Source organism: Caloenas nicobarica, chromosome 5 (genome assembly GCF_036013445.1).
Source record: "Caloenas nicobarica isolate bCalNic1 chromosome 5, bCalNic1.hap1, whole genome shotgun sequence".
Taxonomy (NCBI): domain Eukaryota; kingdom Metazoa; phylum Chordata; class Aves; order Columbiformes; family Columbidae; genus Caloenas; species Caloenas nicobarica.
In genome coordinates this window covers 4,081,272-4,095,691 of record NC_088249.1, presented here as the reverse complement: position 1 = coordinate 4,095,691, position 14,420 = coordinate 4,081,272, and the positions used below count along the sequence as shown (strand labels likewise).

Sequence of the window (14,420 nt, the reverse complement as noted above, 5' to 3'; positions counted from 1 at the left end):
CCGCCGCCGGCTGAAGAAGCCGCGTCCCGAACCGCCCCTCGGCGCGGGGGGAGGCGCGGCCGCCGCCGGGGACGCTCCGCTCCGCCCGTTCCCCGCGCCGTGACTCACCCGGGCCGGGCGGGGGGGAACCCAGGAACCCGCGGGGCTGCGTGCTGCTCCGGGTCCTCAGCACAGGACACGGACCTGCTGGAGAGGGGCCGGAGGAGCCCCAGGAATGACCCGAGGCTGGAACAGCTCTGCTGGGAGGACAGGCTGAGAGAGCTGGGCTGTTCAGCTGGAGAAGAGAAGCTCCGGGGAGACCTTAGTGTGGCCTTTCTGGACTTAAAAGGGGCTGATAAGAAAGATGGGGACGGACTTTTTAGCAGGGCCTGTTGCGATAGGACAAGGGGTGATGGTTTTAAACTAAAGGAGGGAGATTTGCTCTCTAAAACTACATGAAAGTGCATTGTAGCATAGAGGGTGTTGGTCTCATCTCCCAAGTCACAAGCGATAAGACAAGAGGAAACAGCCTCAAGTTGCGCCAGGGGAGGTTGATGTTGGATCTGGGGAACAATTTCTTCCCCAAAGGGCTGTGGGGCATTGGAACAGGCTGCCCAGGGCAGTGCTGGAGTCACCATCCCTGGAGGGGTTGGACAGAGATGAGGTTCTCAGGGGTATGGGCTACTGCCAGGGTTGAGATAACGGTTGGACTCGATGATCTTGAGGGTCTTTTCCAAGCCCATGATCCTGTGATCAACACCGGCACGTACTTTGCACGCTGGCCAGGCGGCGTGTTCGCCCCGTCCCAACGCGCATGCGCGTCGCATCGTGCCTGCACCCTCCCCCCAATCCCTCCGGGGCGGCAGGGGGCGCTGCGGAGCGCGGATCGGGCGGGCGCGGGCGCGCGCGGGGGGCGGGGCGGGCGCGCGGCCCTGCCCCCGGCGGCCATGGCCCTTCCCGGCATTCCCTATGAGCGGCGGCTGCTCATCATGGCGGACCCGAGAGACAAGGCGCTGCAGGACTACCGCAAGAAGCTGCTGGAGCACAAGGAGATCGACGGCCGCCTCAAGGAGTGTGAGCGCCGTCCCGGGGGCCGGCCGTCCTGGGGGATCGGCGCTGCTGAGCGCCCGGGGAGCCCTGAGGGAAGCCGGCGGCTGCCGCGCCGCTGCCCGCGCTTCGTCACGGGCCTGGCCGGGCCCCGCGGGCAGCGCCGGCGGCCGCGCTGAGGGGAGGGCGGGCGGGGCCGGGCCGGAGCGCTGCCGGTCGCGGGGTCACGGCCTCGTGTGGCGGCTCCAGCGCCGTGGCTGTTTTCCTGTCCCCTTGGAGAGCCCCGCGGGGCGGCCCGGGCCCTGGGGACGCCCGTGCGCTGGGGCGGCCGGGGGCGTCAGGCCCTGCCGCCTCCAGCCGGGCTGCTCTCTTTCCTCAGGCTTTCCCCCCGTAAGGATGTTCTGTCAGCCTTTTCCTCTTATAAGCGTCTTCTGTTACATCGTTCAGGCAGTAGCACGAATGACAGAACCCGAGGGAATGGCAGGAAGACGTGCCAGGGGAGGGTCAGGTTGGACATTAGGAAAAGGTTCTTCACCCAGAGGGTGCTGGACACTGGAACAGGCTCCCCAGGGAGGTGTCACGGCCCCAAACCTGACAGTGTTCAGGAAGAGACTGGACAACGTCCTCAGACACATGGTGTGAACTGTGGGGTTGTCCTGTGCAGGGACAGGAGTTGGACTCGACGATCCTTGTGGGTCCCTCCCAACTCAGCACGCTCTATGATTCTATAAGTGTCAGTGCTGTACAAAGGCACTGTACAAAGTGCTGTACAAACTCAATGATACATTGAGTTTGAGCTTTTAAAATTCTGGATTGGGTTTTTATAATCGCTCTGTAGAGCGTTTTCTCTAATAAGAGATGCTGCTATGCTGAGGGTGTGGAGGTCCTGGAGCTGCTGAGCTCCTGGTACTAAAAAGTTGTCATAAGACTCTTTTCTTTTTTTTTTTTTTTAATAAGATCAATAGTTTCTCTGTAGTGGTTTAGTTAGCTTGAATTTCTGTTCTGTCTCTATGACGTGGCATATACTGGTGTCTAGTTACATCTCTCTGTTTTATCTTGGCAAAAAGAATAGTCAGCTGCCCCAGTGTCAATATTTACTACATAAAATACTATCAAGAATTCAACTTTTAATAAATATCTTTAGTTCTCCATTCTATGTACAAGTACTTTACAGCAACACACAGGAGAGTGTGATGGGGTGGACTGTGAACAACATGGTTATTGACACAAATTATTAGTACGTTATTACAGTCAGATGCATTGTGGTTGTGGAGATTTTGTTTGCAGGAAGGTGACTTACTGGGGGTGCAGCTCTCCCACTGCCTGGCTCTACCTGCTGCTTTTTTGCTGGTAAAAGGCCTGGTCCTGACACTTCTTGCTGGATTGAAAGTTAGCAAAATTCTGTGTTTCTTTCCTTTTCTAGTAAGGGAACAGCTGAAAGAGCTCACCAAGCAATATGAAAAATCAGAAAATGATCTCAAGGCCTTGCAGAGTGTCGGGCAGGTATGTCACGGAAACAAAGTGATAGCAACCTGTGGTGCTGGTTGGCAGTCAACCTGCCTGGAAGCAGCATTTAAGTCCATTTTTTATATCAAGAAAGAGTAAGCGGGAATAGTACAGCTAACAGTAATGGGGGCCTTACTGTCATGAACAGACACACTAAGCAAATGGGCTAGAGAGGTTTTCTGTGTTTGTCCTGCTTGACAGAAATGTGTTAAAGAAATAAAAGTGCTGGCAAACAGCATGAAGCAGGAGAAAGAATTTCAAAGTTGATGGTTATCTTCTGTGTCCGGAAACATGTTAAATGTTGTTTTGCAATGGTAATTCTGTCTGTAGGCTAATACTGCATTTATTCATTTGCAGATTGTTGGTGAGGTTCTTAAACAGCTAACAGAAGAGAAATGTAAGTACGCTGGGCTGTTACATTCCTTAAAATCTTGAACAAAAGCTTTTGTAGTTAAAATCTGGCTATAGATTTGGAGGGTAAAGAATTAGAGTATCAGTGATTGAGTATTGGCAAAAAAATACCCTGGATATTTCAGAAGCATCATTCAGACCACTGAATCAAGTAAATTTGATTTTTTTTTTTTCTTTGATCTTCTCTCTCCAGTCATTGTGAAGGCTACAAATGGACCGAGATACGTGGTTGGCTGTCGGCGCCAGGTAGCTGATCTATGTGAATATTTATTAAAATTTTGCTTTAGTCTTGAATATTAGCATTGCTTTTGATAAAGTGGGATCTTAGTGGGATTAAGTGTGTTCTTTAAGGTGTGTATGGCTGTTTTGTATTGGTTTCTTCTTGCCCTCTCCCTTTGTAGCTGGTAGTTGTGTAACTTCCTTGTAAAGACAAAGCAGTCCAGAACATTCTGGGAACCTTGCATGTGTTTTAGTCGTGTCATTTTTTTGAAGTTCTGTCTTTCTGCCTGATTTTGAGCTCTCTGAAGATTAATCATGACTGTAAAAATAAATCAACTGTGTAAAGTCTCCGTTGCTGTGTTGTGAACACGGCATGTGACCGCTACTGTCATAGGCTGAGCTTTAGATTTAATGTTATATAACCATATACCTTTATGTATTTTTTTTCCTAATGCTTTTGCACTCCAATAAATAATTATGGTAGGCAAAACCCCTGTTCTAAACACTCTGAGGGGTTTTTATTTGTTCTTAATGATCTTAAAAAAAGCCTTGTAACTTCTAGTCCACAAGATGACAACTTTTTTACCTACGCTAAATTCTGTACAAGTTAGGCACTTTAATACAGAACCTTGCTCACAGCATGATCCATCTTCTGCTGTAGTCAGCAAGAACCACTAAGAGATACTCTTTGCTTTTTATTTTTATACAAAAATATAAGGGATCTAGCAGACATGGTTTAAAAACTGCTTGTTGGTTAATTGAGTGCTGAATGTGACCCACTTACAGTAATTAAAACCCGTAGATCAGCTGTTTCTTACCAAAGCTGCCTATTAAGTAAGAACCACAATGCTTAGTGAATGTGTTCTGCAACTGCAGAGCCGTTGGGGAGCAAAAGTTAATCTCTGGTTAGGTTTTATTACGCTGATCCCTGACTTCGACAAATGGAAGCAAAGGAGAGTATGTATGAAACGTGAAATCTTAAGGTGTCTCTGAACAGAGAATAGTGACCCCAGGGAAGGATTATGTATCCTAAGGAGGCAACAGCATATTATGTGGTTGTTTTAATGCACAAGTAAGTGTAAGATCTTTTAACAGCTGTAACCTCCCAGTGCATCTTGAACTGATTCCTTTATGGTGGAGAAAAGTAACTACAGTTGAGCTTTAAACACATCATGATGGTAGCACGTTCTCCTCTGTGAAAAATAGAAATTCCTGCAGTTAAAGGAGCACAGGTGTAGTATTGATGTTAGAGATGCTTTTCTTTGTCTTTCTGAAGAGAAACATGTTCTTTACAGAATTTTGAACTGTTACTGGTTCTGTGTAAAGAAAGAAAATATTTACAAGACTAACGCGCAAATGTTTTGCATGTTCTAAGCTTAAGGCTTGTACATGGAAGTTCAGTTGAAGAACAGCATAATGGAACTCCAACATCCAAAAGTTAACCAGCTCTATTTAGATGATTCATTCATAATAGTGTTGTTGTGGCTGCAGGAGCCAAGAGGCAACAAGCAAGTGGAAGAGCAGGGAGCCTGCTATAATTTAAAAAGAGGGGTGAGGGGGGTTTCTAGCTGTCAGGAATTCCTGCTGAAGGCCCACAATTAACAATACTGAGCAATGAGCAGAGCTCAGGCAACAAGTATTTTCCTCTGGCGTTGACTCTGTCAATGAATTGAATATTTTTCAGTAGGGATGGACATTATCTCCTCCTTTTAGAGATAAACTATTTGGGAAATGGGGGTACTAGTGTGTTAGTTCACGCAGTATATAAACAGATACCCGTGACTTTCCTCAAGCATACTGATGTGGTATGTTTTACTTGCTTAAAAAATCTGCCAGAATTGCCAGTATTTCAATAGTCCTTAAATGCATAATTGTAAGCTTTTTCTCTTTCAAGTTATTAGGGTGCAACTCACTATTTTCTTTCCCCAGAATGAACAAAATATTTTTCTGGTACCTGAGTGTGCTTAATTCCACGTCAGGGCATGTGAGGTAGTCTTGAGGTCGTGTGTTGGAACAGAGAGAAGTGCTAAGGAATCAGTTGTGCTTGGATGCGTCTGGTATTGCAGCACTTACTTTTGAGTTTATTCTTGAGTAGAAACACTCAAGGATCTTTTAAGATCAAAGATTTGATACCAAAGACAAAAAACCCCATATCTATGATTGTTTTCAAAGTGTCAAAATATCAAGGAAAGTAATTTCCCATGGAATATTTCACAGACTAGAAGAACTAGTTTTTGATCATAGTCCCTGTGGCTGTGCTGCGCTGCTGAGGAAGGGGAGCAGCGCTGTGTAAATTGAAACAAAATCGTGCATTTCCTAAGGAATGCAAAGTCAAGTGGTTTCTCTTTATTTTCTTCTCGCTGCAGAATAACTTAAATCTACTGGGCAACGGTGAATCTGATAGAATTTCAAGCTTTTACAGATTTCTTAAGATTAGGCAGCTAGAAATAGGTCTTGTTAGTGACCCCAGTGAGGGAGAAACAACAGTTTGATCCTAAATGCTACCAGAGACTAAAGAGTCCACGTGGGCAAGGGACCTTCTAAATTCCCCAGTGGGGTGATGGGAAGCTTCAGGCAGTGCTCGCAAACAGTTGTCGAAATCCCTGTTGGTCAGATGCCATGTCAGCAAAGCTCAGAATAAATAGGCTTCATATTCTTCAAATGTGGATTGAGTATCTCTTTTAAAAAAAAGAAGAAATTAGAGTGGTGAGGTAATCTCTATGATCGTTGTTCAAGGTTGTGTTGTGGGAGAGGTAAGACTGCTCTCCTAGAGCAGATTTCTTAAAAACAAAGTGAGAAATGCAAATTAGTAGTTTTATCCCAGTAGAAGTTAGCAGAATGTACTGGAACAGGATTGCTAATGTGTTCAAAAATCTCATAAAAATGGAGTAAGCAGACAAAAACTGCTGAGGCAGATGAGTAGGCCATCTGAGTTAAATGGTAGCAAAAGAATAACAGCAGCTGGACCTGGCTGACTTTAAAGATGGGAGGATATAACTTGGTATGTGAAAATGTGCAAATGATAGAAGGCTTGGAGAAAATAGGTTAGGAACATCTATTCGCCCTTTCTGGCAGTGCGAAAATGAGAAAGCCATTGAGTAAAAGGGTGGGAAGTGCAGACTCAAACGGGCAGGCTGCTCTGTGTGTCCTTAAAGGAGGATTGTGTACTTGTTCTGAAACAGCTGGCTCCGTCCAGTGTCGAGCAGGGTGGGGAGGATTAGATCTCTCAATAATCCAGTCAGATTGACAGCAGAAAACAAAACAAAACAAAAAACCACAACACTAAAACAACAACAGAAAAAAAAAACATAAAAAAACCCAAACACCCAAAAAATCCCCCAAACTAACAAAACCAAACAAAAACCGAAGAAACAAACAAAACTCTCTAGAAAATAGTATTTAGTTTCAAATAGTGAGCAAGCTTTTTCCCAGTTTAAGCATTCCCAGAAATGGCATTGAGGGGGACACAGTGCTTGGCATGTAGCTCAGCAGTCTTATTTTTTTTTTGTGTGATATTGAGCAAAGAGCGCAAACTCCAGTAAACACCTTGGCTAAAACCAGACATCGTTGTGGAGTGTAGTTCTAATAGAAATACCTTCTTTGTGACTAGCTCGACAAAAGTAAGCTGAAGCCGGGGACAAGAGTTGCTCTGGATATGACGACTCTGACGATCATGAGGTAGGTTTCTGCTCTACAGCTGCTCTTCTGCTCATCATGTAAAGGGGGAAAAATAGTGATCTGAGTAGGTTACACAAAGGTTTGAATAACGGGTTCTGTAATATTTTGTAAATGTGTTCTGTAAGGAGAATAACTTGGTGGGAAGACTTATATGTCTATTACATATGGTTTAAAAATAAATTGGTTGTTCTTTAAAAACATAATTTAGTTACAACTCAGAACTTTCAGCAGGTTTTTTTAAGCTTTTGTTTGTTTGGTTTAAAACTTGAATCAAGTTTGCATGGAGTTTATTTCATTTTTTCAAGACACACACTTGCCTTGTTATCAAGGTGGAAGGAGAAGAAATCGTTTTCATACTTGCCCTAAAATTTATTGCAATAACTTTGTAAGCGTGTCCGCACAATGACAAATGCCTACTCTTAACTCTTTATTCCAGATATTTGCCAAGGGAAGTGGATCCCTTGGTTTATAATATGTCTCACGAAGATCCAGGGGATGTTTCCTATTCTGAGATCGGAGGGTTGTCAGAACAAATCAGAGAGCTGCGAGAGGTATCCAGTATCTCAAAACCACTTTATCGAATTATGGGCTGTGTTCTGAGTGAAGTTTTTCAGTGCAAAATTATCTTATTGATGTTTGTCGTAAACTATCATGAGATAAGCTGTTCAAGGATCCTATCAGATTAGTGCTTTCCGTGTTTCATTATCTTACACTACATTTCCTGTCCTGGAAGATAACTCTTGAAGTATTTAAATGTTTTCCAGATTTGCAGTTGTCTTTGTGGCAAACAGCAACGTGACTGCGGGGTGCTGGTGTGTTCACACCGAAATAATCCTGTTAATTTGGGCATTGCTGCTGCAGGCTGTGCGAGCCTGCCCAGGAATGCGGGCATTTGGAGATGAGCTCGTGCTGCTGTGAGCCAGCTGACTGTAACAGAGATTGTTTGTGTGCTGCGCACACACCTTGCAGCAGCAGAGAAAGGTTATTCTGTCACCAAAGCCCAGTTTTCAAACTGGTTATATCTTATCCCTACTGTTACAGAAGTTTGGATTGAGATTCAAATGAAGAAAAACCCCTAAATAAAAGGTTTTGAAGGATCCAAGACCCTTTAGGCTAAGGGAGTGCCATAAAGTGGGAGAGCATACTTAGGACTGACAACCAACAAACCAAACTTGAATTTTGCACAAAAACTGCTAGAATCGCTCTGCATGGCAGCATTATGACAACAGCAAAAACATGGTTTGAGCAAAGAGTGTCAAGAGAAACGGGTCATTCTGGATCTGAAGTCTGAACAACAAGGGCAGGATTGTGGATCTATCCATTGGATCAGTCTGACATCTTCTTACTTAACCGTGTCTCCTACAAAATGTGCTGCACAGATAAATAAGAATATAGGTATCTGGAAAACAGGCTGGCAAGTGTACCATGAGTTTCCTGTCTCTTCACAGGTAATAGAATTGCCGCTTACAAATCCCGAGTTATTCCAGCGTGTGGGAATTATACCTCCAAAAGGCTGCTTGCTCTATGGCCCCCCTGGTGAGTCTCATGAAGGGGTAATGAATGCGTAGTTGTCACTCTCAGATCTTGTTTGTTTCTTTTATTTTCTTTTGGTTTTTTTGAAGTCACTAGCGTGCAATGTTGGGTTACTAGTTAAACAGCTTCAATCTCTTGTCTGTCCAGGTACAGGGAAAACCCTTTTGGCGAGAGCTGTTGCCAGCCAGCTTGACTGCAACTTCCTAAAGGTACTGTGACTTTACTCTTGCACTCGTGCACATGTGCTTAATCTGTTTGCACTGCTGTCTCTTCACTTGTGTCTTTTTGTCTTTCAAAAGGTGGTGTCGAGTTCGATAGTGGACAAGTACATTGGCGAAAGTGCTCGACTGATCCGAGAGATGTTCAATTATGCCAGAGATCATCAGCCATGTATCATTTTCATGGATGAGATAGATGCCATTGGTAAGGCTCACGGCCTGGAGGATGGCAGAGGCTCCTTTTAACGCTGAAATTAGTTATAAGCCACCGTCTGTCTTCTCAAAGGAGAGTGTGCATGTGTGTTTGTTCAGAAGGAACATAACGGGACAGGTGGTTCAGCTTCCTCCTGGAGCTGTTAGACCTGGCTTAGAACTGTACTGGTTTGTATCAAAAATATCTATATGAAAAAGCATTCTAAAATGTCTTCATTTAACTCTTTAAACACATCCCTTTTCCCCCATTTTTAAAGGGATACCTAATTGTCTTTAGACTTAGTATTATATGGAGGAAAATATAAAATATTTTAACTTAAGATTTTGGTTTGCTGCAGGTGGTCGGCGTTTTTCTGAAGGCACCTCAGCTGATAGAGAAATTCAGAGGACTCTGATGGAGGTGAGTGGCTAAACTCTGACTGTGCACTGTACAGTCCACATTAAATAATGATACAGATGTGAGTCGTTACACTATTATCCAGCTTGGTAGAACTTTTTCTGAGTTAATAATCTTAGGCTAAAAATAAACTAGATGGTGCTTTTACAAAAGGCAGCTGCGTATCCAGATAACTCAGCCATGAATTCAACTTGAAGACTAATTGAAAGAATCTTGAAAATTGCTAATATTATTCAGGATATTTTCTCACTGTCACTTGACTTTGCTGCTGCTTACTGCATTTTCTTGAGGGTTAGGAGGGCCCCCTCTTAAGAAAGTGGAGCTTGTTTCTTTTAGTCTCAAAGAGTCTTACTCTAGAAACCTTTAGAACAGTTACAGTTCAATTTTTCAAAACTGGGAGAAGTAGTTGTATTTCTTAGTTTCTGTACTAATTGCTCTGGTAAACTGGGTTGTGTGTAGAGAATTTTAAAACCACTGGTGACAATTAAGAATTCCGAAGCTAATGGGAAGCTTCATTGGGCTACGTTTGCAAACAGTTCGCCCTGTTCAAAAGAATGTGTCTGTCTTACATAAAGAATTAAATCATTGTGATCAAAGAGCAAGTACTTTGAATCTTCACAATGAAATGTCTTCCTGTGTGTGTATTAGTATTCTAGAGGCTGCTCTGCAAGTCTAATTTGAATGTCCTGGACTTAGTGCAATACAATAAAAATGTGTCAGCCAACCATGGGCTCCTTTAGTACTCGTACTGTTTTCATTGCCCTGTTGTTTTAGCCAAATCTTTCACGTTTGAGGTCTGCTTTGCTCAATAACTTTTTCTCTGGGCAAAGCATTTTCAGTGTCTCTCTTAGGCTCTCTTTTATTCCTTATAGAATACACAGGGAGCTGTGGCTTTTTATTAGAAGGCCTGTAGCATTTTTTTCTGATTTATCTGTACTGCTTCTTACATCTTGGTGAAAATACTTACGCAGAAAATAAGTACACTAGATCGCATGAGGAAGGTTTTGGGTTGTTTAAAAAACATACTTCTGTTTTCTATTAGTTATTGAATCAGATGGATGGATTCGATACTCTGCACAGAGTTAAAATGATCATGGCGACTAACAGACCAGACACACTGGATCCTGCACTTCTGCGGCCTGGAAGACTGGATAGAAAAATCCGTGAGTTACTACTTCACAGCGGCTGGAAGGAGGAGGAAATTATCAATATGAATGGAATTGTGATTTTCTGATTTTATTAAAGCTTTAATTTTTTCTAGATATTGATCTACCAAATGAACAAGCCAGATTAGACATTTTGAAGATTCATGCAGGTCCTATCACTAAACATGGTGAAATAGGTAAGTAGGAAGCTATGGGGATATCCTTCCTACTTCTGTTTGTAAAGTTGGGAAGAGGGTGAGTTGTTATGATTCTGCCATTCTAACCCTTACACTGGCCACACAACTTCCCCTCTCTCGGAATTCTACTTTTTTTTTTTTAATGCGTCCTGAGTGGATTGTTGCCAAGTCTTCCTTTGCGAAGGAAAACACAATATAAATTGTTGGAGCACAGTTGTAAACTGTAAAATCAATGTGATTCTGATCAGGTAGTTTCCTATTTCTGAAGGAATAGCTCAATCCAAGTAAATGGCATTTTCATTAGCTCCCCCAAAGAAAGAAAAATTGTTACTGCAGAAGTCTGAAAACAATAGAGGGTCTTTAAAAGTCATGGAGAGACTTACTGTGGAGTTTGGAGATGGTGTAATGAAAACCTCATTGCCCGAAACAACGCTTGTTTTTGGTTAGTGGTGTAGAGGGTTCTCTCCAGAGCGTAAGGGGGAGAAGTATCTACCAGATAAAATGAGGAAGGTTTATTTAATGACAGTGTTACTCCAAGTTGACCAGAGTCTTAGTTTCACAGTGACACTTAACAGCTTTCCTCAAGAAAACGTATTGTGATTGTGATTTGCCTTTAAAATGACGTTGGCTGCCTTTTATTTCAGTAAGGCCCCACAGTTCCCAGCCCCGTGCCGCCCGCCCCTGCCTCTTTGCTGACATGAGCTATTCACGCAGCACGATGCGGATGGTGGAACTGATCTTGTTCACCATCTGGCTGCATAAACAGCTGCAGCTCGGGAGCAGGAATGAGCTGGGGAGGGCCGGAGGGATGAGGATTGCCTTTCTTAGCAGCAGTGTTGGCTTAAACATACATGCACGCGACTATAGTCTAAGATAGAGAAGCTCCAAAGCAAATCGTGAACCTGAGGTAAAGCACTTCATCCTTTCTCTCATATCTTTGGCACTGGCATGGAGGCAGGGTAGGATCATTTCTTTACACCATTTAGTAAAGTGACCTGTCAGATGGATACTCGCTAAATTTCTGAACGTGTTGTGGGAAGACTGCGATGCTCAGCTTTGAGACTAACAGGAATTCCAGAATGTATTGGCAAGATGGGGTGTGAATTCGTTAAAATCCTGAGACACTGACCTGTGCCAGGTTCCAGCATGAGCTTCTCCAGCTCTGGTACTAGAGCCAACTGAAGACTTTAAACTTGTCAAACATCACAAGGTTTGGTATTACTTAGTCCCCTCACTACTCTCTAATTACGGGGAGACTTGTTCATAGCACACTGTGCTACCTGGAATTAAAATGCAGTTAAAGAATTTCTAATCTCTAGGGCTTTTTGGATTCTTAAGATAAAAACTTGCAGTTCAAATGTTTTGAATTTCATACAGAAGGTAAACTGTTTTGAAAAGTTTGCTGAAAGTTGATAATTTTTTTTAATAAGCAGCCTTGCAAAAAATCAGAAATTGCTTGGAGGCTCAACAGACACAGCATTTAGAAACTGTAACTATAGCCACTTTTTTAGTAAATATATGTGCATAAAAAAATCAGGCTTAATATATCAATACATTAAATGCCTTTAGTAGATGCATTTGTTGTAAGTGGAAAGAGACTGAGTTATGATCACTTCGAGATAAGCTTTCTGGCTTTTTATGTCATTTAAATGATGATAAGAACATCGCCTTGCTGAAGCTTTTCTTACATTTCGTGTTGGTGCTTGTAACCACAAGTTAGTAACTTTGAGGTTTAATTATATAATATGAAGTTTTGGGTGCAATATGTTTCTGTTTTAATGAAAGGGGTAATACAGCTGAAGATTTCAGTTAATTTAATTTAGCAGTCTAGTGGACAGCTATCTATTTGCACTGAAATTAAATTGTTTCTTTGTTAGCTGGGTACATATTTCATTGGCATCCGTAACGGGAAGTGTGACTTTATTTCTCATTGGCATTTGTGTTTTATGACTAGATTATGAAGCAATCGTGAAGCTTTCAGATGGCTTTAATGGAGCAGACTTGAGAAATGTCTGTACCGAAGCAGGTATTTTCTTAACTCTTAATTTTGACGTGCTCAGTCTTGGTAAATGCTAAACACTTGAGCTGTGTCTCTGATACTTCTGTCCATGGATTAACATCACAAGGTCAAAAATGTTCTGCTGGAACACAGCACTTGTTCACTCCTGCTCGATTTTTCATGTTCCCTAAGGGCCGGATGGCATTTAGTGAGTGGAAATGTTAGGAGCAAAATGTCAGAACAGTTGCATATTTCACAGTGTGTCACGTGTCCAGCAGCAGCGTGGTGATAAACCCTGAAGCTTCGACAGAACAACTTGAACAAAATCTCTTTTATTTCTTCCAAGTATCCTTATGACCTGTAAAGTCACGCAGAGCTTGATTCTTGACATCCTCTCTCTAAGGTTACAGACAAGTCTCTTAGGAAGTCTGTAGATAAGTGGGTTCAGCACCATGAGAGGAAAAACCAGCTGTAGTATTTCTGAGCTGGAGCTGGCCTCTAGCCGTTTACTGGCTGAGTATCGTGAGACATGTCGTACTATCTCAGAAGAAATACGTTCCAGAAACAGCAATGATACCCATTTTTCTTCTTTTTGCAGAGAATCCAAGTCTCCTAGTACCAGGATGACTGGAGAGCTAATGCTTTTTAATGCTTTTTCCACATTATAAATTCATTGCATGCTTAGGGTTTGCTTACATGGAAAGGCTGAGTAACACAGTAACGACACACTCGTAGTTTAAAACAAGTTATACATTTCTTAGTGATCACCTAGTTCAGGAAGACATGGTTGAAGTTCACTCCCCTTCCCAACATCCAAGAGTTGCATGTAACAGTCTACATGCAGACAGCGTAACGTGGATCCGTTTTCACTTTAATTTGAGTGAATCTTCATGTATCGATCTTCTCAGTATTGTTGCTGCAAGGAGCACCAGTTGACTCTTGTTGAATTATTCTTCACAGGTATGTTTGCGATCCGTGCTGATCATGACTTTGTAGTTCAGGAAGACTTCATGAAAGCTGTTAGAAAAGTGGCCGATTCTAAGAAGCTGGAGTCCAAGCTTGACTACAAACCTGTTTAAATTAATGATATAATTTGTGATTGACTCTACACCTCATACTGGGTTAATGTATAAAAAAAAGAGAGAAATAATGTACCTCTTGATTATTATTGTAAGGTATTTGTGTAACATGTAGCTAGTAATTTGGTAACACTAGTTGCAAGTTGGCTACAGAAGTGCATTTTCTGTACAGTTTTGAAATACAATATTCATTGCAGTCCAGACTAAGTAAAATGTGTGGAGATGCGTTCTCTTAGCAGTTACAGTGTGAAGTTATAAATGTGCCTGAATGGGTTAGCAGACTTTAAGAAAGTCGATTTGTTTCTTGACTTTTTTATATCGGTAAATTGCCCTCCCCAAAACAGTGTATGAATAAAACTTGTTTAAATCTGCTTATCCTGGTGTACCTTCTCTGTAACTTTTGAAAAGAGATGAACTATGTGTCTTCAGTATTTGAGGAGCAACTTTTCTCTGGTGTAAGGATTGCATTGGAGTCCTTTGCTTTACATACTAATTGGAGACAACCCTTCCCTCAGAGGAGGGCAAGTGGTATTTACTCCTTCGTTGTTCAAGTCCGGGAAGAGCCTTCAGCTGAACTAGCCTTTAATTATTGCAAGAAGTAAACAAGCTTTTCAAAATGTTTGCTGTCTTCCCGTGTGCTCGGACAACTCCTATCCTGAACGCCACTTATAAACAAATGCATCTAAGTGGAGGTGGAGAAGCCGATAGCAGTTTGGTATGTAAGAGATTTGATTACAACTTTTGGGGTGGTGAGGGAAATGGGCAAGATGGATTTCCTTTCCAAGTTCCCATTTCAGCC

The 14,420-nt window shown here is 42.6% G+C and overlaps 1 protein-coding gene across 1 annotated transcript; it reads left to right on the top strand.

The window, feature by feature from the left end:
• The first annotated feature begins 922 nt into the window (after positions 1-922).
• Positions 923-13,992, top strand: PSMC6 (proteasome 26S subunit, ATPase 6). Its single transcript, XM_065636666.1, has 14 exons — positions 923-1,053; positions 2,450-2,529; positions 2,890-2,929; positions 3,137-3,189; positions 6,773-6,840; positions 7,277-7,391; positions 8,289-8,376; positions 8,521-8,582; positions 8,673-8,796; positions 9,143-9,204; positions 10,244-10,364; positions 10,463-10,543; positions 12,498-12,569; positions 13,503-13,992. The coding sequence occupies exons 1-14, from the start codon at positions 927-929 to the stop codon at positions 13,619-13,621; spliced, it is 1,212 nt and encodes a 403-aa protein (XP_065492738.1). The 5' UTR covers positions 923-926; the 3' UTR covers positions 13,622-13,992.
• The last annotated feature ends 428 nt before the right edge of the window (positions 13,993-14,420 follow it).